A 25,073-nucleotide genomic window follows, 5' to 3' on the forward strand; every position below is an offset into this window, starting at 1 on the left:
TCCAAGTGTCTGGGTCGCCTTCTCTCTCCCGTTATCACCCTCTGAATGCATGGATTCTCCACATAATACTTTCTGCCACAGTTTAAAAGATCCTGCCATGCCATATTGTACATACTTTCAGTCACTCTTCCCAGAGCAGGGTTCCCCACCCCTTTCCTTCATACCCAGTTAATTCTTCTCACCCTCTCTGCGCTGCTGGAGGAGTGGGTATTGTACATTCATTCTATATTCTAAAACAAGTCTCTTTGATTTTTGTAGCAAGCTAATCCTTTAGCAATCTGGAAGTTAGGCAGCATCTTGAAATGGTTGTGGGGGGGCGGGACCTACAGAAACAGAGGTTTTTAGGAAATAAAGACTACAGTTTCAAGAGAGCAGCCTCTCATTTGCAGGAACAACATGCGTCCACAAAGTCTGTATGCAAAATTGCATGTCGGGCAGGACTCTGAGTATTTGCATCCCTAACTACCTGGTTTTGGATGGACATGATAACTAGTGGTGCATATACGCTGATTTGTGCCTCCAAGTAATATTTTGTATGAAAAATCCATTAAATTTTGTGAAGGAAAAAAAATCTGCAGATGGGAAGGCTCCCTAAATGTTAAAGCAATTCAGTAAAGCACGCAAGCATTTATTTAACTGTAAGGACAAGAGTAGTCCCATTTGGGGTCAACTGGACAACTCGTGCTTAAAGTTGTTTGCTGAATCAGCACCTATATGAATAACACACCCATATTTTTATAAACAGTTTAGTATAAAATCTTATTGCCTGAATAATTTTTCAGTTTGCTGATAATTCAGCACTGGTGCACCATCAAAACCAGAAGACATTATCACAGAATTCAGAACCAATTCTGTCAGAGTACACTAGGCAATGAAGACATGCTTAGGTACCATGGTGATGTCCAGGGGTTAAGAACCTTGATGTATTTAGTGTGGGACTTGATGCAGATTTTTATTCCCTAATCTTTCAGATGAAGTCTGTGAATTAAAAAACTTCACAGTAGTCATAAATTCACTCAGAGTTGACCAACAATACACAGTTTAAAATATCCTATCATATGGTACAAAACTTTGTGGGACACCTGTGGTTTCAAGCAAGGCATGCAAGGACATTAAAAGAAAAGTGGAACATTTAGCAGACTGTAATTACAAGTCTGCAATTTAGACTATGACATTCAAGGAAGGGTTCATATGATGGTGTTTCATTTGTTCAGTTTCCATCTAAATCAAAGGTAACAGAGAGGGCTAGTGATTTGCTGTGGCAAATTATACAAAAAAAGCACACCCTAGTCAGGGAAAAAAGGCAAATATCATAAATTCATACTAAAACTTGCTAAAAATCATAAGCCATGTTATTTTAATTAAAATAGCCTTTATTTTGCAATAAACATTGTTTAAAACCATTTATGCAGCGGGAGTGGTGATGTGTGCAGATGCACGCGAACATAAGCTTACAGACTTTCTCAAAAACTGAGAAATCCAGGCACCCATGACTTCCCTACTCCAGTATGACGATGGAACAATGGACTCCCACACAGCTCTCATTTTAACTTGGTAGCTCTTGTGGATCTGAGTAAAACGTTTTCTACTGTTACCTTCGCAGCTGTGACAGGCAACAATCTATTAAGATTTACAAAAGGAAATTAATAAAAATGATAACTGCCAGAAATGGAGCACTAGCACAGTAAGTGTGGCAACTGAGAACACAGACATAGAATTAAAATACATAAAACATGCATAATATGAAAATGCTATTTCGCATGGGTTCTGTAAGGAACATTTGCAATAAAATTTGAAAAAAATTGAATACTAACATTTTCATATGTTGTTGCAAATTCATGAAAATGGCACATATTTACTCAAAAACCTGAAATTTTACATGGTTTGGCTTAAATATAATTCCTTTATAGTGTAAACCTTGGCACTGCAGAAATTACAATGTTTTATTCATTTGTTACATCAAAATATTAAATGTTCAGTTTTTTCAGTATGAAAGTACTTGTATGTGAAATTCTATAGAAAAAAGCTAAATTTATAAATGAACATGGTCCAGCACAAAACAGGAAATACCTTTCATATATGTATGGTAACTACAAGCCACAGTTTAGTATAACACATTATATTACCTGGTCATTTTGAGCCTAATACTATGTCAGTTAAGTCAATGGATGCAGGATCAAATCCTTGCTAAAATAATGGAGAATACTGATAAACCAACTGTAGCAAATCTTTGTGACTGCAAAGAATAAATAAATAAAAGAGAAGGCAATTTAATGGTTCAAAAATACTTTGACAAAACTCATATGAAGACCAAAATAGGATGAGAAATAAATAGAACACTGATTTTCTTCAAATGCAGTCCAAAAACCTGGACCCGGAACTTCTAGGTCAAGGTTAATAAATAATCGAAGGATAGAGATGGATGGGGGCGAAAACATACTTTTATATGCTGTGTACAGAACAATGATTCTGCACTTTACAGTTTTGTTGGTTGCAATGTTCATTATTACATTTTTGTCAAGGTTAAGGTCATTGTATAAGGCTATCTGATAGAACACATTTGCTCAGTCTGCAAAAAGAGACAAATACTTTTGTAATAACATTTTCTCCCTCCACTTTTTTTAAAATAAAAGTAATTTGTACAGCTGATTTTACCTTTTTTCTTCTCCCTCCCCAGTTTCTGTAGTATTGACTTCAGAGCTAATTTTTGTGAGCTAGCGGAAAAAAATTCTCAACTGTGCATAACACGTCTTTGTTGCTTGTGTTTGGTATACTTTAACTTGGTTAGAATCCAGTGACAAGTGCTTTAATTATATACCTACCAGGGAGAAGATGAATGAGCTTTTTGTCTCTAATCATATTGAGGCTCTATATGTATATAGAAGTCATGACCACACATATTTTCTTTGCAAAACCAGCAAGAATTTTTAATTAGAAGAAATTTACATTTCTATCTAATGATTTGAAACTTGGGGTGCATGGGTGATGCTTTGCTGGTTCATACAAGGTACCAGCTCTGGTCTTATTCAAAGTATACTGAAGTCAATGGTAGTTTTGTCATTGACACCAACAGACTTTTCATTAGGCTTGTAGTTTGGTCGGCCTTTGCCTTTTACTGCTGAAAGGTGTTAAAAATCAAAAGGTACCTAGCCAATTATACAAAACATTGTCTTAAAAAAAAGGAAAAAGTGCATTTTTTCAACCTTGCTGAACTCCTAAATGTCTAAATGGATTTTACATAATTTTTTATACTATCCATATAAAAAGATGAATTTATGAAGGAAAATAGAGTGTGAAAATGGGATTAGAATGTAAATTACTTTGGTATCTTAACAATTGAGGGGGCCTTCAGATAATCGCTGAAATTACTAATGACTTACCTATTTTTTTTTTAGTACTATATTTTTCTCATTATTTAAGGCCTAATTATACTCTAATTTACACTCATTCAGCCCCCAGATCTCGGTGAGATTGTATGAGTGTAACATAGCAGAACATGACGTATGGTTCCCTTTTTAAAATGTATTTACCAAAAATGAAACTCTCCAGAGAAGTCCATATAGCTTTGCTCTTTTCTTTTTTTTTCTGGTGTGCTAATTTTTTTTTTGTTTGTAAACTAGCGTATCACATAACAGTAAATTATTTCCTTTTCTTATGGAAAGTGGGAGGAGGGAAGTGTGATCAATGCACACAGACAATATCAATGTTGCAATATTAACAAAATTGTATGTGTCACTAAGCCAACTCCCACAGATTTCAATGATACCAAGAGTTCACCCTACACTGATTCTCAGAAGATCTAGATATTTTTAAATAACCTAGATTTCAGAATCTCTAAACTATGGGAATTGGATGGTTCAATGAATTGCTAATAAAATTAGAAAGCTTTTGCTGCTAGGTCATTAGTTCACAGCCAGCTCAAAATGCCAGTGACTGACTATAATTATCATCTGATGGCAATTTTTTGGCCTATCTGAAAAGATCTGGTGGTCTCAGTCCAGTTCCTATTGGGCAAATACCTATGAAGAGACAGACATCACAGTTGGCATCCACATTATTAATCCATAAACTTAATGACCCTAAATTTACTGAAAATAAATGGTCAAATATATAACATGATGCTAAAACTTTGCAAAGAATGTATTCACTGGCGGCAGCCAGAACAGAGAACTGTCCAGAGGGATGCTCCAGTGCCCTGAAAAATTACCTGAAAAATCCATCTTATTACAGGCATTTGGTAGGTTTCATATGTGCTCAAAATAGAAAAGAAATGACTTCATTTTTCTTTTCCTTAGGTCTTCCAGTCGGAAGCAATCGCAAGGGGATGAGGGAGAGAAAGAATAAAAGATGAAGTTGCCACCAGAAACAGATCAAGGAAAGTTCAACATATTTGAAAAAACAGGACTCTGCAAGATAACAAGAGTGTGTCTGTGGATAAATGAAAACAAAGAGTAGAAGCTCATAATTAAAATTGGTATGGTTTCCTTTAATTTGCACAGAGAACCGTACAGAATGCTGAGGCTTGGGCCATATTTCAACCTCTCTCAGGGGATAACTGCAGAAGAAATAAGTTATAGCCCCAGTAAAGGAAGGGAAAAGATGCAGTGGCATAGGACAGAGTGGAATTTGAAGCAAGCTAAAGCTATCGTTAACACTAGGGTTGAAACTATGTTAGCTACAACTCTGTTAAACCATGTTGTGGCTAGCAGAGTATTAACATGTTTTTTATTAACAGGAGATTGCCTTATATAATGTATGCTAGATAAAGATATGCCCCTTCTGAGCAGTCTATTGCATTAAACTGTTCTAACATGGTTATCGGGTATGCGTGTGCGAATCTTTGTCCAGAACGATCAAAGTAACAATTCTAGAAACATTAATCAACATTTTTGTGCCTTCAAAAAGTATTATTGGATCTGAAAATATTAATCTCTTATGTTACAGGAAATTCTTTAGGCTGGCTGCTCCAGTAGCATGCTAAATGTATTAAGTAGATCAGCAGTTACTGTCTAGTAACACTAGTGTGAGAGTTGTAGTACAGAATCAGAAACATCCTGGTGGGCATGGATCAACGTTCAGGTTGCATCCCCCATCAGTATGCAGCCAGGGCCGGGGAAGCTAACGATCCAACCAGCAGACCAAATTTGGTGATTAATCCTGGTCACGTGTCACTTGAGGCACATTGCACATATGCTAAGAAGATAACCAGCATGATAAAAATGCCATCCAGGAGAGAAGCTGTCACTCAGAATGCCAATATGCCATGGGATTAGAGAAACTTGCTGCAAAAAGACAATTCTTGAAAGTACTCTCGAGCTTTGTGAGTTTGCTGACTGCTGACCCACTAGGCAGTTGTTTCCATAGCTCTCATAGGTCTATTATTTCTAAGTTGCCTTATCATACTTTCTGCAACAAAAGAGGCATTAAAGCACACTCACAAGTATATACAAGGGACTGAAGTAGGATTAAGGAATGAGGCCCTTGTCAGTTTAACAGCTGCTTGCTAGCACTAAGTTACAGGTCTGCTTGATTTATGGAAGCCTCATGATTGCCAGCACAAATGTCAGTCACTTGAAGAGGCTTTGAATGGCTCCCCTCCAGCACCAAACTGGAGCAGCTGTCTCTTCATTATATTCTTACTCTAATGTGTGAGTGAAAAAAGTAATAGTCATGTATGATTAGTTCTGTGCTAATTACTATATCAATATTGGGAATAAAGTACCTTTCAGGCAGCGATCATTGCCTCCGACAGTCATGAATCTGAACTGAGTTTATAAGTGTGTACGGGACAGAGAGTGCTACATCAGGTCAGAGGGGACAATTTCAACTCCAGTTTTCTACAACCACCAAATTTGCTGTCTATCAGAATTTCAAGGAGCTTATCTATGAGGCTGTGTGAGGGGTGCATTACTCCCTTGCTAAAGTTTTATTGGTAAGAAAAATTGAACACAAAAATGCCCACTGGTTGCAGGAAGGTCCTTAATGCAATATTGTACAGTAGTGTTACAATGGTATTTTGTGCTATTACTATATATAAATGTCAGGTTCTTCTTTTGTTTTGTTTGTTCTTATGAAAGGCAAATGGCTAATGCAAATCTGTTCATTTGAAAATTGAGGGCTCTGCAACAGAGTTCAGGCCACTGCACAGACAACACACATCAAGATATGATTCTATAGGCCAAATACTGCTCTCTCTCGCACCAGGAAAAAAAATCCTGATTTACTGCATTGACTTCCAAAGAGTAAGCCTGAATTTACCCTGATGTAACAGAGAGCATAATTTGGCTACAACAATTTCAGACTTTGTTCAGGTTTTCACTTTCACATATTTACACGTTTGCCAATTGTGGAAAATATAGAGTTAATGTATATAAGAAAATATACTATTGGCCACACATTGGTTTTTCCTATGTGCTCTGTTGATATGAGATTTGTGCCTGGGTGCTGTGTGAAACATTTGCAACGAAATCTGAAAAAAACCACCCAATGAATCTGAATGTTTGCCAGAAGCATCTGTCTTTATTCTAAAGTCAGGGAGTGAAGAATGCAGACATTGATTAATGCTGGGTAATCCTGACTCGTGCCTCCAGGAAGTACTGTTGAATCAGAAAGTACCAACATTTTATACTAAAAAGAAACTTCTCTAAGACAGTATAGTACTTCAGTAGCATTCTAAATTTATTTAAGTAGGACACTGGTTCCTCTCTAGTACATGTACTAGGACCTATATCTCAGGCTTTTGTGATGGCTACTCTAGTTGGACTCCACCTTCTCTGCTTTTAGTGAAGAGTCTCCATGTTGGGCATTGGCACACTACTCATCCCTGTCTTTCAGTTGTGGGTGTTCTAAGTGGGTGTACAGGGACAGAGTCTGGGCATAGAGTGTGTTCTAAACAAGAACACTATGCCTAGACTCCCCTAACTCCAGTGATGTCCAGGGTCAGGAATTCTGTTATAACTTAAAGTGTATACATATGATTTGGAAGTAGTCACCACTGCAATGATACAGCCATATTTTGTCTCGTAAACCTGCATAGGTCCTGGAAACAGTTGTTACCACTGTAGTAAATGTCATTCATTATACAATGGCTCCCTAAGAATAAGTATCCCTACTTATTTTGTTATTAAAGAGTGTGGCTGAGTGCAGGTTAAGTTGAACAAGTGGAACTTTATTAAATCTGGTGGACTATCCTGTTTTCCAGGTGTTCCCTCAATAATAGTCCTTCCAGGGAATGTCGGTCATCTTACCCCAGTTCCACTGACTGGGATATATCTTTCCTATTTTACAAACATTTTAGTATAAACATTACAGCAAATAATAGATGCCCAAACTCTCAGTGTTCCTTTAGCCAGAGATTGCTAGCACATAGTCAAGTTGAAGTCTCAAGTTTACCACAGAGGCATCTGCTATAAAGTCTTTGAGATAGTTTGGTCTCCTCAACAAGAGTGACCTCTCTCTGTCACCTTTCTCCAAGTGAAGCAAACTATTTCTACGTGGAATCTCCTCTGCATGTGGGATTGGTCTTTGGATGGTTCTCTGTCTGTCCATTCTCTGATGATATCTGTAGACTCTCCAGGTGTTGTGTCTACCGGTGTGTAAGTGTTCCCTGTTCCTTCAGACCTCTTGTCCCTCTTGCATAGTCACCTTGTATAACATGAGTGCCGCTACACTCGTTACAACTCATTTAGTCCACTTCTGGTTTCTCTTTAATGCCATGCCTGTCACCAGGTCCATGAGGTCCTTGCTGACCTGTCATACTTTACACCTGCTATCTCTGATTGTTGGCCATCTCCTTCAGTGATGTCTCCATCCTTCAGGCTGCAACAGGTCCCTCATTGGTAACAGGGTTTTGATCCTTCATTCTGTTGTGTAAAGCCTCTGCTCAATCCAGCGGAATGCAATTGTACGATTTGTAACTTTTCATTCATTCATTTGTAACTTCATTCATTAAGTTCTGTAACCATTTGCAAACTTTGTAACTTTTAGTCATTGTTAGCATAACCTTTTAAATTGTGTAACTTTTGGAAGCTTTGTAACCTCTTCAGTTACCACTTGTATAACCTCCAAGCTTTGCAATATTCCAACACATAATCAGGGAGCATGTGAACCAGGAAGTGTGTGTGGGAGATAAGGGAGTGTGAACAAGGGAGTATACATGGGACTGGGCAGAGAGGAACTGCAAGAAGAAAAGAGCCCGGAGCCAGGAGTGTCTGATATCATCTGCCCTGAGAAGGCAATCATGGGGTACTGTAAAGAAAACAAGAAACTGGTGTGCATGAAAAGAACGAGGGAATGCTTCTCGGTGACAGACACAGAAGGAAAACTCAGTGTACGTGACGAGCAACGCCCAGTTCCAATAAAAGGAAGAAAGCACGCTCACAAGCTCTTCTTCTTCTTCTTGAGCTGCTCACTGGCCCGGATCCGAGACTGCAGGCTGACACACCAGATCTACTATGCTTTGGCTTCTCGGCTTCCTATGTTATCTTTGTTAACTCTCTGCCTGTGTGAGTGTGTAGATACATGAGGGTATGAATGCGTTGAATGTGTGCATGCATGAATAAGCTCCATCCTTTTTCTGTTTGATCCAATAGCAGCATTTAATAAAACCAATATAAGTGTAACCCTGGATTGGTTTCTAGTGAAATAGAGGTAACACATTTCATCAGTGCCTGTGCTAGACTGTTTTGACACCCCTGTAAAGGGGTAATTCCTGTGTGCCATAATTGCTAACAAGGGGTCTGAACCACAAGACAGCCTTGGGTGAGGTTTGTGGCTACAAAATCCAGGGCTTCAGGGCCTTCAGACAGAGTTCCATGGCTTACGCTGCCAGCTGCTGCACTGGAGAGCACTGATAGCTCAGCTGCTGCCACCATTTTTCATTTGCAAAGCGTGATGCTGAATGCAGGTTAAGCTGAACAAGTAGAACTTTATTAAACCCTGTGGACTGTTCTGTCCATGAGGCTGAGTTGCTTCTGGCCTAACTACTTGCATTGCCTGTTTTCCTGTTGTCCTCTCAATAACAATCTCTCCACGGAACATTGGCTCTCTGACTCCACTTTCACTGATCATGATACATTTCTCACTGTTATAGGACTCAGGTACACATTTCTTGGAGCACGGCTACTGCTCCTGTATTACACTTAGTGTAATGGTAATTTAACAGTAGCATCCAGTCGCCCCAGTCAGGTTTAGTGCCCCATTATGTTAGGTGCTGTATAAACATATAGGAAAGCACAGAGTCCCTTCCCTGAAGATCTAAGAAACTGTGCTGCGAAAAGAGAACAGGACTCTTTAGAAAGGAGCTATCAGTGAGTCTCTCTGCACAGATGACCCGGCTGTGGCATGGGACTTGCATCGGCAGCTCACTGTCTGCGTGTGTGTACAGACAAGGATTGATGTGTGCTGCAGCTCATTCATTGCTGAGTCATTCCTTTTAAAAAAGCATCTGCCAGAGCAAACAGGAGGAGGTAAGAAGCCCTGAATTTTTCATGTGAACAGTGACAGAACTGCTAACCTGCTCTTCTAGGTAAATTAATTTAGAATATTAAACATAAGAGTGCAGCACTGTATCCTGAACACTGATTAGGGATTCAAAGTGGAATGAATCTCTCTTGCCTGCACTCTTTGTCTCTTTTTAAACTGACTGCACTCTTTTCAAATGCTTGATTATGTATGTTGGAAATAAATTAACTTAATATGCCATTTGCACAGGATTTTTAAATGTTTCATTTCCTTTAAATTAATCCACTCTGAATTCTTTTAGTTACACTGATGCTGGTTTTAGAAAAATGATAATGAAAACAATCCCTGTACAGATAATATATTATTTTTTCTAAGTTTGTCTTCTCCAGATAAGTAGTTTGATTCTTAGTCCTGCTGCCTGTCAACTTGACAAACAGCATCAGTAGAGAGAAACAACCAGGGCTTAATACGACATACCCAGGAGCCATTGTTTGAAATGTCTGACCCTTACAGGCAAGGAAACCTTTGCAAAGAGTGTATAAGAGATTTTGTAGTTTGCAAACCAGGAAACCCAATCTGAAGCCAACAGCTTCTGAACTGTGACATGATACATCTTAGTCAAACTTGCTTCCCCAAAGTCCACAGACAGACACTGAAGTAGAGAAACCTTTTATGAGGAGGCAAATGTGGAGGGGGAAAAAGGAAAATGTCATCAAAATATAAAGAAAATAGCTAATTCTTTCCACACGTCTTCATTATTCAGTGAAACCCATTCAGGGCAAAATAACTGTTTAGCCTATAAAAGCCATTTCATTTTAGTAAAGTGACCATAAAGTGCAACTGAGAGCATTATAGATAGCACAGCCTTAATGTGGATTCTCAGTGTGACCTCTGCTAGGTTACAGGATCCAGACAGATACAAAAGTGCAAATAGCAACACCTATCTTTAATAGATGAGAAGTTCAAATAGAGCTCTAAATTACAGCTATCCAGTTCTCATTTGGCTAGTTTGCAGCAGTCAGCAGTCAGCTAATACTCCTCCCCCATCCTTTCACATGTTTCTTGAAACATGAGTTATAAATGGTAGGTTTCAGAGTAGCGGCCCTGTTAGTCTGTACCCACAAAAAGAACAGGAGTACCCGTGGCACCTTAGAGATTAACAAATTTATTAGAGCATAAGCTTTTGTAGGCTACAGCCCACTTCATCGGATGCATGGAATGGAACATATAGTAAGAAGATATATATATATATACACACACACACACACAGAGAAGGTGGAAGTTGCCATACAAACTGTAAGAGGCTAATTAATTAAGATGAGCTATTATCAGCAGGAGAAAAAAACTTTTGTAGTGATATAAAGAGTTCTGTGATAACATACATCAGTGTTTGGTCTCAGACAAGAACCTACTCCTTCATTCTCCATAATTTCAGTGTTTTTCCAGAAATAGGTGATTATGGGAATTGCTGCATTTGCCTAGGCATGCTGGGTTGTTTTTTTTTTTTTTATTTCCCTGCCAAAGTGTGAGGATCCTGAAAAATGAACAATCAGCACTGCCATATTCCTCTTCAATGCCACTTTGTTGTTGTCTTCTCCCTCTACAGCAACTCCCTCTGCACTTATGAAGCAGATTAACATTTAATGTGATTATGCCCATGATCTGCATATCTGGTGCCTCAGCTGGCATCACTTAGAATGTGCTAGAGTATGTCACATGCCCTGCAGAGCTGAGAAAGAAAGAGAAGGTGGGAGGGAAAGAAAAAATAGTAAAAAGAGAGCAGGGGAGAGGAAAGAAAGAGAAAGGAAGAATTGATGGAAGCAACTAGAATGGCAAAAGAAAAGATTTCCAAAATAAAATAAAGCTTCTGCACTGATTTTTTTTAGTTTTTCCCCCACTATCCAACAGACTACATAAGGAAATTCCTTGATAGATGAAAGGCACAGAAGCACTGAAAACTCTGTGTAATTCCTACATATATGTATGCTGAAGGTGCTGTAATTAGGCAGATTGTCCAATTAGCCCTCAAGCAAAATGTCCCATTAGAGAAGCCAATTGCACAAGATATGTACAATAGAATTAAACATTTACCACTATCAGGCCACTTTTCATCAAGTATGTGGTGATGAATGACACATTTATAGCCATGCCATATGTTTCGACATATGTCATCATAAAAAAGCACTCCAGTTACCCGCTATTTATGGCAAGGAGATGCAAAATCATGGGGCACAACAGTTGTGGCTGCTTAAAGTCTGTTCACAGTCTCATTGCAATAACTACCACATGTACAATTTTCATGAAATGCTGGGATGGGGGTCCATCTTTTTGTGTAACTGGCATGATTGAGAGAGGTTAAAGGTACAGTTAGTGAATTCTCAAAGTATGTGGAGACAGAGGGCTTTACAGTCCTGAGCTCCAGTGGAAAAGGAAAAGGATAAGTGATGATCATAACTGCTTGCAGAAGCCAACAGCAGGTACCCAGATACCACAATGATGACCACAGTGTACAAGACACAGTAGTTTAATGCCTTCAGTAGGAACAACTTGGAATGTGTTTACAACTCTCTACATTTGCTCTTAATGCAGACTGGCCGGTAGATTTAGAGTAGCGCTGTAGCACAGAGCACGAGATGGGAATGGCTAGACCATGACCACACTCCCTTATATAAGCTCATAGGGATCTGGAAAACTATAGTTAGGGCTGGTCAGGCTCTACCCATGCACTCATTGACACATTGCAACCAAAAACATGGTTGCTTCCTAGATGGATTGACTAGCAACTGAGGTCTCTCTGAGCCCTCTCCCCCTTTAAGATCCTTGCAGGGCAGCCACATTTTGACCAAGAGAGTATAAATACCAGAGATAACCAAATGGGCTTTGATAAAATAAGAACTGTCATGAACTGAATGCTATTTTGAGATTCAAAATATTTAGGAAAAAAGAAAAGGAGTAGCTTTCTACAAGCCATTACCCTCTGATCCCACTGAGGGTTACCAAAAGAAACTACAGCATTTGCTCAAGAAACTCCCTGAAAAAGCACAAGAACAAATCCGCACAGACACATCCCCAGAACCCCGAGCTGGGGTACTCTATCTGCTACCCAAGATCCATAAACCTGGAAATCCTGGATGCCCCCTCATCTCAAGCATTGGCACCCTGACAGCAGGATTGTCTGGCTATGTAGACTCCCTCCTCAGGCCCTATGCTACCAGCACTCCCAGCTATCTTCGAGACACCACTGACTTCCTGAGAAAACTACTATCCATCGGTGATCTTCCTGAAAACACCATCCTGGCCACTATGGATGTAGAAGCCCTCTACACCAACATTCCACACAAAGATGGACTACAAGCCGTCAGTATCCCCGATAATTTCACGGCAAACCTGGTGGCTGAACTTTGTGACTTTGTCCTCACGCATAACAATTTCACATTTGGGGACAATGTATACCTTCAAATCAGTGGCACTGCTATGGGTGCCCACATGGCCCCACAGTATGCCAACATTTTTATGGCTGACTTAGAACAACACTTCCTCGGCTCTCGTCCCCTAATGCCCCTACTCTACTTGTGCTATATTGATGACATCTTCATCATCTGGACCCATGGAAAAGAAGCCCTTGAGGAATTCCACCATGATTTCAATAATTTTCATCCCACCATCAACCTCAGCCTGGACCAGTCCACACAAGAGATCCACTTCCTGGACACTACAGTGCTAATAAGCGATGGTCACAAACACCACTCTATACCAGAAACCTACTGACCGCTATTCCTACCTACATGCCTCCAGCTTTCACCCTGACCACACCACACAATCTATTGTCTACAGCCAAGCTCTATGATACAACCGCATTTGCTCCAACCCCTCAGACAGAGACAAACACCTACAAGATCTCTATCAATTATTCTTACAACTACAATACCCACCTGCTGAAGTGAAGAAACAGATTGACAGAGCCAGAAGAGTACCCAGAAGTCACCTACTACAGGACAGGCCCAACAAAGAAAACAACAGAATGCCACTAGCCATCACCTTCAGCCCCCAACTAAAACCTCTCCAATGCATCATCAAGGATCTACAACCTATCCTGAAGGATGACCCATCACTCTCACAGGTCTTCGGAGACAGGCCAGTCCTTGCTTACAGACAGCCCCCCAACCTGAAGCAAATACTCACCAGCAACCACACACCACACAACAGAACCACTAACCCAGGAACCTATCCTTGCAACAAAGCCCATTGCCAACTGTGTCCACATATCTATTCAGGGGACACCATCACAGGGCCTAATAACATCAGCCACACTATCAGAGGCTCGTTCACCTGCACATCTACCAATGTGATATATGCCATCATGTGTCAGTAATGCCCCTCTGCCGTGTACATTGGTCAAACTGGACAGTCTCTACGTAAAAGAATAAATGGACATAAATCAGACGTCAAGAATTATAACATTCAAAAATCAGTTGGAGAACACTTCCATCTCTGTGGTCACTCGATTACAGACCTAAAAGTTGCAATTCTTCAACAAAAAAACTTCAAAAACAGACTCCAAGGAGAGACTGCTGAATTGGAATTAATTTGCAAACTGGATACAATTAACTTAGGCTTGAATAGAGACTGGGAGTGGATGGGTCATTACACAAAGTACAACTATTTCCCCATGTTTATTCCCCCCCTTGACCCCCCACTGTTCCTCAGACGTTCTTGTCAACTGCTGGAAATGACCCACCTTGATTATCACTACAAAAGGTCCCCCCCACCACTCTCCTGCTTAAGTGATCACTCTCTTGTTACAGAGTGTATGGTAACACCCATTGTTTCATGTTCTCTATGTATATAAATCTCCCCACAGTATTTTCCACTGAATGCATCCGATGAAGTGAGCTGTAGCTCACGAAAGCTTTTGCTCAAATAAATTTGTTAGTCTCTAAGGTGCACAAGTACTTCTTTTCTTTTTGCAAATACAGACTAACATGGCTGCTACTCTGAAATAAAACATTTATGGTATCATTGCTCACTATTATTTCTCCACTTCATATTCCATAAGTGGAGTTGCCAAAGGAATATGAACAAGCCCAAAGAGGAGCAGGGATTCAGAAATGCCAAAAATCATTTGAGAATTGGCTGGAGATCTAATAAAGTCAGATGAAGTTTAGATCTACATCAAACATTGCAAACAACATAGCTTGTTTCAGTGCAATTCTTGTATTAATTATTTCAGTGGAAAACATAGAGGGCTTCTGTCAAGGTTCCTTCCCCATTCTGAACTCTAGGGTACAGATGTGGGGACCTGCACGAAAACCTCCTAAGCTTACTTTTACCAGCTTAGGTTAAAACTTCCCCAAGGCACAAATTATTTTATCCTTTGCCCTTGGATTTCCACTGCCACCACCAAACTTTATCTGGGGTCCTGAAAAAATGGAGTTTGGACACGTCTTTCCCCCCAAAATCCTCCCAACCCTTGCACCCCACTTCCTGGGGAAGGTTTGGTAAAAATCCTCACCAATTTGCATAGGTGACCATAGACCCAAACCTTTGGATCTTAGAACAATGAAAAAGCATTCAGTTTCCTTACAAAAAGACTTTTAATAGAAGTAAAAAGAAAAGAATCACCTCTGTAAAATCAGGATGGTGAATACCTTACAGGGTAATTAGATTCAAAACATAGAGAATCCCTCTAGGCAAAACCTTAAGTTACAAAAAAGACACACAGACAGGAATATTCATTCTATTCAGCACAGCTATTTTCTCAGCCATTTAAAGAAATCATAATCTAAGACATACCTGGCTAGATTACTTACTAAGTTCTAAGACTCCATTCCTGTTCTGTCCCTGGCAAAAGCAGCATACAGACAGACACAGACCTTTTGTTTTTCTCCCTCCTCCCAGCTTTTGAAAGTATCTTGTCTCCTCATTGGTCATTTTGGTCAGGTGCCAGCATGGTTACCTTTAGCTTCTTAACCCTTTACAGGTGAGAAGATTTTTCCTCTGGCCAGGAGGGATTTTAAAGGGGTTTACCCTTCCCTTTATATTTATGACAGCTTCAAACTGTTCCCTGTAACTTTTGAGAGATCTATTTGAATCCAATTTCAGAGAAACACCATAACTTCACAGGTTGGGTCTCTTTCTATTAAGGGCTGAAGCAGAGCATTAAATCCAAACACCACCGAACTTGGGAAGATTTCATTCTGGATTCAGAAGTACTATACAATATATCATGTTACGCCTTTTTTTAAAAAAATAAAACATTGTGTAAATGGGCTCTTCTGAAAGGATCCAGCTACAGTTGGGGGCAAATGGTATAAATACTGATTTGTACATATTTTTGCAAAGCTGTGATTCACATTGTTGGTATTGTTCACAACCATTTGGACAACTGCTGGGTATCTAAAAACGTTCACAATTTCTAAAAGTTTTACTAATTTATCCTGAATGGTCATTGAAATATGAAATGGCAGAACCTTAACTTTAGAGATTCTTGACTTTTGTATAATTTAATTTCCAAATATAACAGTGTTAACCTGAGAGTTTTGGAGAAAGGGGGTTTGTTTTTTTGCTTTGGTTTGGAATCTTTGCTTTGAATATAAATAGCATTTCTTAGAGAACATCTCACATGGTTTCTAGTGGTTTTGTAGTTTCTGCAAACATTGTATTCTTTATATTTTGCTTACACTGTTGACTAGCCAAAAGATTTTAGAACCCAGAATATTTTTCAGTTACCACAGAAATCCAGGAAGGGCAGAAAACATCATCATGACACATCCAGACTACCATATCAAGACAGTCTAGAGATATTGGCACAAATTATGTCTAGAAACATGGACAAGTGTCTGATGCACTCTGATTTTCTCTTCAACTTTTCTAAGAAAGTGACCCTATTGAAACACGACTATTTTTCAAAACTTGTTGCTTGACTTCATAATATGCATAGGTCAGAGAATTTAAATAGCATTATCAAGAGATAAGAGTTAGAGGCATTCTGGCTTTCAACTGGCTGATCTGTCTGTTTCAGACAAAGGATATTTAGATAGGCTTATTAAATAAAGTACTGTCTGTAGAGCTGTCTGTAGAGCTTTTTAAATTTAACTGTCTCTCTCACCCTCACAAGTTTACTCGTGCATCAGTGACGCCACGAAATTAAATATATTGCTGCTTTAATGTAAGTGATGAAGGAACAGCAATTAAATTCTCTTTCGATCTGACAAGCATAAGAATTTACAAAGCATCCTTAAGTTAATTCTAGCCATGTCTGTAGGCAATACATTGAGGGCTTTGTTTCACCTTGTCATTTTAAGAAAAAGTTATAATTCAGCAAATGGAAGTTTTTCCTTAAACATTTTATTAATAATGTCACTAATCTGCACTAATGCTTTTGCACATATAAATCTGTCATCCAGTAAATACCTGACATGCCATACATAACTGCATTTTAAAGTATTTTCTTGTATTAACTATTTAATGTCAATCAATACTAAAATGTTATAATATCTTTCAATATATTACATAAGGTAATTTAAGATTATATATGTCACCACTACATCATTTATACCATCAGTTAGATAATTCTGTAGAAGAATTAAAGAATTAAGCTTGATCTCTTCACCTTAATTACTATATTACAGATAACATTTCATATTGTTTTAGCACAAAATATAGGGTAGAGGTTACTGAATTTGATCCAGAAAGACATATATGGAATTGAATCCATGTCTCCGGTTTGGTGCTCTATCCACGACACTATACTGCCTTCATTATAAAGCAACAAAGGAAGCTTGAAGGACTGGAAATACACCCAGGATAGTTCTATATAGTACGTAAATATAGAAATAATTGAAAAATAATGCTTTGCTAAGCTGTCAGATGGACAATAGTTTTTAGGGTGACCGTCCAGTTTTAAAAACAGAGTGGTTAAAGTTACTTGTATTTCCATTTTCACAGTATTACTCACATTTTAACAGTGAATCAGTTCTATCATGATCTCATTTATGTAGGGAATTATATCTACATTACAGCAAATGTATTGAACAGAAATTGCCTGATGGGAGCGATTTAGCTAGAGCAGGGTTCTGAAACTTTTTCATGGCTTGGATCACACCTTAGTGCAGAGAACGGATTGTGGACCCTCTGCCTTCTCATTCATGATCATATAGACCCCCTCCCCACTCACTGGCAATTTAAAAACAATATCTCTATGGCAACTACAGTTGTTTTGTGGGGAAAAAATGCTATTACGAAGGGAAAATGGTTGGTTTTCATTCTCTTGTCCGGTTACTTTCTGGTTTGGGGACACTATTAGCTTTATTCTTGTGTACAAGTAAATTTATTTTTAGCATATTTCAAAAGTGCTTACACCCAGAATAGATCCACTTTTTCATGCTCAACAAATTATTTCAATCAACTTTTACTTTGAATAGTACCCCAAAGCTACAGCTGGAGCTGAAGACAGTGGTTCATCTCTTGATTAGGAATCGCTAGGATATATCATCAGCTCCCAGCACTGTTCCCTGGCAGTGGATGCCTGTTTACTTACTGATACAGTTAAGGTGCTGGCTATGATCCTGAAAGCCTTAAAGAGTGAGGATCCAGTTAAATGAGAGATTGCCTTTCCCACTATGTCTTATCACTACAACATGCATCTACGCTCTTGCTGCTGGTTTCTGCAGTTGAATTCTGAAGACCTATGTCAGGGTATTTGAAAGCAAATAGATTCTGGAACCTCTTTATTGTGCAGATATCGCAAAAGATCCTGTATTTGGGAAATTCAGGGAATAAATAAAATACTTCTCTTAGCTGAATATTTAGTAAGCTTTGTATTGGTTATTAACTAGTATCAGCTAAGTGCTGAGACAAATTGCATTATGTATGAACACTGGAAATGAATGAACAGTACTGTGACCAAAACCAACTCATCTCCTCCTTTGTTTTCAATATCTTATCTTTATGCACACCTGTCACACCCATGTCAATACAATGGGATAGGGCCCCTTTGTTCATTTCCCTTGACTGAGGATGAGGGGGTTGGAGACACAAATTCCAGAAACACTTTACCCTTCAGTACCTCTCTTTAGAGCTTATTGGATTCTCTTTTCTTTAAGAATGTCTGCATGAAATCATTCATATGAAAGTATTTTTTAACAGAGAGAACAAAAGAAGCTGTTTGCTTAACATACCTAGATATACCTTTTCATAAGCTAAACAAGATAAAACATTCCCATCTTAGCTATAGAGAAAAAGAAGAAAAATGAACAGCTTATACCTCTGAAAGAAATCCTCTCTCTCTAACCATTTCGGTCTAATTGTGAACATCATGTTGTCCAGACAGAAAAAACATCTTGCTCTGTACAGAGAGCCTTCTTATCAAATTCTCCCTGATCTAGGACTGCTAACCAGTTTTTGCAAGTTGCCTATACACACAGTAGGATTTTGGGGACTGGCTCTAGGATATGGTCCACTCAGGAAACATATGCTATGTCTACACTATGAGTACTACAGTGGCCCAGGTGCAGCTATGCCACTGAAGGGCCACAGTGAGGATGCTTCCTACACTGACTAAAAGGATTTTCCTTTCACTATAGTAAATCCACTTCTCCAAGAGGCAGCACCTAGGTCGATGGAAGAATTCTTCTGTTGATCTACCATTGCCTATCCCGGGGGTCAATTTTTCACACCTGAGTGATGTACCTAGGTCAAGCTAATTGTTAAATGTAGACCAGGCCAAAGGCCTCTTAACAATGATTAGGTCAGATACCACCCAAACAAGCTTGGCTGGTTTAATATGATCAGGCCTCTTACTAAAACTGAATCATTTCTTTCTTTTCCCCAGAAATATAAATTATGGACAGGTTTCCAAACCCTCTGCCACATATACATTACAAATATAACATGAAAGTGGTAATTACAGTACAGTTACCTGTCATGTTGCAGTAAACTTTCAAAGGTCCCAGTGCCCCACTGCCATCTGGATCTATCCAGTAATAATTTGAAGTTTTGCCCAGGTGTTTGTATGCTTCACAGGAGAGGTCATAAATAGCTGGAATGGAATAAAATAAAATATACTAATAAGGAAATTGAAGTCCAGGAGCAAACGATTCCCAATCACAATTACTTTCTTCATAGCTTCATTTTATATTTCACACTAGTGCAAGAACCATGAATTAGTCATTGATTTAATACTTGAAAATTAATAGAAGGCACAATATTTTTTCCAATGTACAGTGGCTTCTAGAGCTGGTCAGAGAAAATTTGATGGAATCATATTTTGTTTTGGAAGAAAAATGGAGACAAAGTTCCAACAATGTCAAATGCCTCTTTTTCATATTTTCAGACAGAACATTTTATTTTTCATTTTAAAACTACTTTTCATTTCATTTTTTAAAAAATGTGCATTATACATCATAATATGTAAAAATGAAAGTCAGAATTGGAACAAAATGTTTTGATTAACCTATTTTTTTTTATTTTGTTTCACAGATAATTTTGAAATGTTCAGGTTTCATTCTCAGTTGGAACAAAGTCCAATTTTGAAATCTCAAAATCCTTTCTGAAACAGAATTTTCAACCTCTATACAGTTCTGCTTGCTCCTTTTGCCACTTACTGTAGATAACTTAAATATTATCCCAGTATTTCCTAAGTGTTCTCAGTACCCGCTATGGGAAACACTATAAATTCTTAGGCAAAGTTAATTATTTATCGAAGTCCTAATTGGCAGGTTTTTAGAGTTGACCACTGTAGCGTGCTTACCATTAAAAATGGAGAGTTGCCACCACTTTGGTCAGACTGTGGTATTTGCAATACTCCAGATAGACTTTTCTATTAATTAAATAATTATATGCATAAAAATAATTTCTTACACAAATCTGGAAACGAAAACAAATAATATCTAACTAATATCTAACTTCTCTGTTGTCCAAAGGACCAGATGGCATAGCTTTGTGGGTTGGAATCAATCAATCAGCCCCTAAATGAATGAAATGTTTGTTTACCCAGATTTCGTATCTACTCTAAAACCCACCTAATATGCTGGCAATTCCTACAAATTATCTCCTTGGTATGAATGGCTTTATTTCAAATGTCCATAAGGACAGTTCATTCTGCTGGGCTCTAGATGATTAGTGAATGATGAATCCCCCTTTTTTAAAGGCCTCCAGCCAGCTACTATGAGACAGGAAGGTAAATGGAGGCTGGAAACATCTACACCCCCACATAATGTGAAAACAGATAAAGTGAAAGTTTTAGTGTCTGTGTTCATGCGTGTGTGAGAGAAAGAAAATCTCTCTGACCTTCCAATATTGGAGAGGGACAGAGAAGACTATATTGCAGGATAAATTTATTGTTAGAGATGCTTTAATTTAATGAATTAAGCTTATATAAAAAGCAGAAATTTATCATAATTGAATTGTAAGATGTTCCACTTAGTCATTTCCCTTCTCCCCACTTCCACACCAATGAGAACAGATTTTCTCTTTTCACAGTGACTGCACCTGGTTTCGGACATGATTCTGAAAGAATTTATAAGATTTTTGAAGATCAACATACATAGCCTAGATAGAATGATATTTCAGTCAACAGAAGACTCTTGGTGAAGAGTTACAATGGAGAATGTCACACCATAACGAAGCCACAGTATCTTTTACAAATTAACAGTACTACAGAAAGGACTATTCACTGTAAAATGGCTTTATCCTTTGACTGCTTATGAATGAACAAGGTATATCCAGAACATATCTCCTATACTACTGAGTGTATTCTGGCATGGCACAGAACATTATTAATTTCATTTCTATGATACTAGACCACAAAAGTCTTAACTGGCACAGTGGAAGATCAGAAGTAGTTGATTAAGAGCTCATAAACTTAAAGTTTTTTATATATAACTTCTGTTACCTAGAGTTTGGAGGTATACAACACTTTACGTGATACATATGGCATATCTTTCCCTCAATTTCTTGAGCCTTGTTATTTATGGAGAAACGGGCTCATTCAACTGTTTTACTTAAACACAAGCTTGATAATTATTACCATTAATTGTATCAGCAGTGTATTGCTACAAAAATTAATTAAAAATTATAAAAGTGTACGGTACGCACTATAGAATCTGCCTTTACATTTTTTGCATTGCATTTTTTAATATGAAGAGATTGTGATACAGCAACAAATTCTCCTTGATTAACTTATTTCATCAGGTACTCTGTCCTTCCTAGAGTGCCAAAAGTGTACTAGCTATTTTATAGATAATTAAAGGGCCCATATTTGATATGTTTCTGAAATGCTGACAGCCCAGAAGACAAAAAACTCCTTTATTTAGTCAAAGAAGAGACATGAGGAAGATACAGAAGAAAAGGGAGAAACTAGTATACTGAGACAGGGAATAGTGACAAACCAGGAACAAAATTGAGAGGGAAGAAGGAAATGAAGGGCTCAGTGACGCTGGCATCATTAACAGAACAAAGGTGTTAATAAGATCCTGTGAGAAACAGCAGAGATATAATCAGGGTCAAATTTATGTAGAAGCTTTGAAGGGAGTGGCAAAAATGTTTAAATTGAATTCTCTTGGCAAAGGGAAGCTAGCCATGGGATTATAATAAGAGAATAACAAGGGTGAGCATCAAGTTTGGAAGATCATTTTAGCCATTCTTAATAGGAGGGAAGTAAGGTAGGAAATAGGGAAGTCAGAGAAGTGAAGGTTCCTGTAGTCAAGGAAGGAGATAAGCTCAGCATTTTATCTGACGGGAGAGCAAGGAAATGCTGAAGTTTTGAAATGTTGGAGAGCAGGAACTGGAAGGAACTGCCAACAGCATGGATGTTTGAGGAGAAGAAGAAGAGAAGACAGGTTAGAAGTTCTATTTAACTACATTTAATTTTGGAAAGGTGGGACATCCAAAAGAGGATGTTGGAAAGATCAGTAGAACTGCAAGAATGGATATAGGGGGAGAAGTAGATTGAAGACTCACCATCAGCAAAGAGAACATGTGAGTAGATTAAATCACACAGGGAGGTGAAAGTAGAGTGCAAAAGGGAGAGGACCATAGGCAGATCCTTATGGCCACCACTAGAGCAAGTGTCCAACCCACAGCATCCCTGCAGCACAGCCAGGGCCTGAGAAGGCAGCCTGGGACTTACAAAGAACAGACTGTGAACTGCCCTGACATTCCAGAGATATTATTTGTGATGTTCCCTGTCACAGAGCAGTGTTTCCTTTAACCTTTCCCATTTTTCCTTATTCTTTTTAAAATTAATTGTTGATTAAATAACTTGCATTTGCTTTAAATTGTATGTAATGGTCAGTGGGTCAGAGAAGTGCCCAGTGCAGAGAGAGAATCCCAGAGTGGGGATACCCTAGCCCCTGTCCTAGGTGACCACAGCAGGGTTGGGGGTCAAGCCCCCCAGGAATCCTGGGTCCAGCCTTGTTGGGGTTATGAGGACTCTGCCAGACAGGAGAGTAGAAGGGGAGTCCTCAAGAGCAGGGAGGCCGCTGGGTAAAGGAAGTGAGAGCGAGGACTCAGATCCTTTCGTTAGCCCACTTCACCAGGGTTGTGCAGAAGCCCAGGAAAGTTCCCCACAATAGCAGGACTATTCCCCCACTTACACCTAAAAGCTGCTGTCTCATTACCGGCTCAAAACAGAGATTTTTAGAGTATAGTATTTTGTGGGTGTGTAGCAACATTATCCTATATTATAATCTCTCTGAAATATCAAAACCAAAGTAAAATATTCTTAATTATGGCACTAGAGCAGGGTTATTACATCTACTTTCCCAGGAGCAGCCCTTCTGTTGAAAAGAAACCACCACCAACAAAAAATCTGTTTTTCCACCTAGAAGTCAGTTTGTCCCAGTTCCTGTTATATTCAAACAGCAGCCTCATGCTTTTAAAGTCCCCAATGAAACCCAAATATTGGTGTCCCCACATATTCCCACCCTTTTAGATTTACTTTTGTGTGTTTGATTGGCTTTGCCTATTGCTTTATTCTTGTAATAAATATACATAGAGCCAAGTGCAAACCAGAAAACAACAACGTTAAACTGTGCATCCAATGAAGTGGGTTTTAGCCCACGAAAGCTTATGCCCAAATAAATTTGTTAGTCTCTAAGGTGCCACAAGTACTCCTCGGTTGTTGTTTTTTGCTGATACAGACTAACACGTCTACCACTCTGAAACCTGTGCTGATATTGTTTGTCGTGTCTTGTTCGGCCAAAGTCGGCAGAGATCTCTCTCTATATACACCTTCTACACAACTACTACAGCAAATGCATCTTCAGTCATATATCCCAGTTTTTTATTATCAAAGAAACTGAGGCACAGAGTTTAAACTAGGGTAATGGTGCCAAAAGTCACAAGAGAAGTTCTAGATTTAAAGGTCTCCTGACACCCATATCTGTGGTTTATTTACTGGCTCACACTGATGTATATATCTCATGAAAGATTATCTTCAACCTACATATAAGGCTGTATATGCCAACCTACTGAATGACTTCATTTAGATAGATAGATAGATAGATAGATAGATAGATAGATAGATAGATAGATAGATAGATAGATAGATAGATAGATAGATAGATAGATAGATAGATAGATAGATAGATAGATAGATAGATAGACAGACAGACAGACAGACAGACATTTATAAAATGATTAGAATACAAGCTGACAAAATTAAAAGTGGCAATGTTTCATTAATGTTATATTGTAACAGCAACTACATAAACAAAGTTAAAAAGTCATCCCAAACTAGCAAATTCCCATGAATTCTGGGTATAGTCAGATTTGGAGCTGAACTTTGTGGCTATCTCTACAGTGGTCTGATCCCAAATTCCAGATACAAATGTCAGCAAACTTTGGTTAAAGTTGGATTAGTACCCAAACTCTATGGTTTGGAACCATCTCTACCCTCCATAACACTGAAATAGTAAAATAAATTTCAAAACTCAGTTTCCAGTTCTGAGTTAAATTCAGAATTACTTCACAAGTTTATATTTGCTTCTGACTGATTTTGCCACATATAAAAAGTGAGAATGTTGTACGATGTAAAAAGTGCAAAAAACCCTTTGGTACAGTATTGGGGGTTACAGTAAGTTACCCATAAAAATAATCCACTTAGCCCCTGAAAATTAAAATTAGAATGGCTTGTATACGGTGTTTACGATTTGCTGAGCACTGACCAACTGATAACAATTTTAATGTATGTCTTACTTTTAACTGAATGTTTGACACATTAAGTTTTAATGTCACCAATATTGCTTTTAAAAACAGGCAACATTACAAACCAGAATATGACTATTGTTTTACAGAAAGTTATACTTTTCTGTGTTAATTTCTTAGGTGGATATACTTTGTACTTGTAAAAAGTCACTAATTTCACTAGTTATTTGGAACATTTTTTGCCTCTAAACCTAATTATTCCTCCCTACCAAGAATAAGAGTACTTGTGGCACCTTAGAGATGAACAAATTTATTTGAGCATAAGCTTTCGTGATTTCGTAATTTTACATGCATCCAATGAAGTGAGCTGTAGCTCACGAAAGCTTATGCTCAGATAAATTTGTTAGTCTCTAAGGTGCCACAAGTACTCCTTTTCTTTTTGCGGATACAGACTAACACGGCTG

General features: G+C 38.4%; 1 protein-coding gene across 1 annotated transcript in view; it reads right to left on the reverse strand.

Moving 5' to 3' along the window:
• CNTNAP2 (contactin associated protein 2) overlaps positions 1–25,073 on the reverse strand; it is a 1,667,645-nt gene that overhangs the window by 490,427 nt on the left and 1,152,145 nt on the right. The window contains exon 12 of the mRNA XM_084620442.1: positions 19,382–19,501. Within this exon, the coding sequence (XP_084476568.1) occupies positions 19,382–19,501 (120 nt within the window). The remainder of the gene's footprint in view (positions 1–19,381; positions 19,502–25,073) is intronic.

This window comes from Lepidochelys olivacea (genome assembly GCF_965140295.1).
Source record: "Lepidochelys olivacea isolate rLepOli2 genome assembly, chromosome: 2".
Taxonomy (NCBI): Eukaryota; Metazoa; Chordata; order Testudines; family Cheloniidae; genus Lepidochelys; species Lepidochelys olivacea.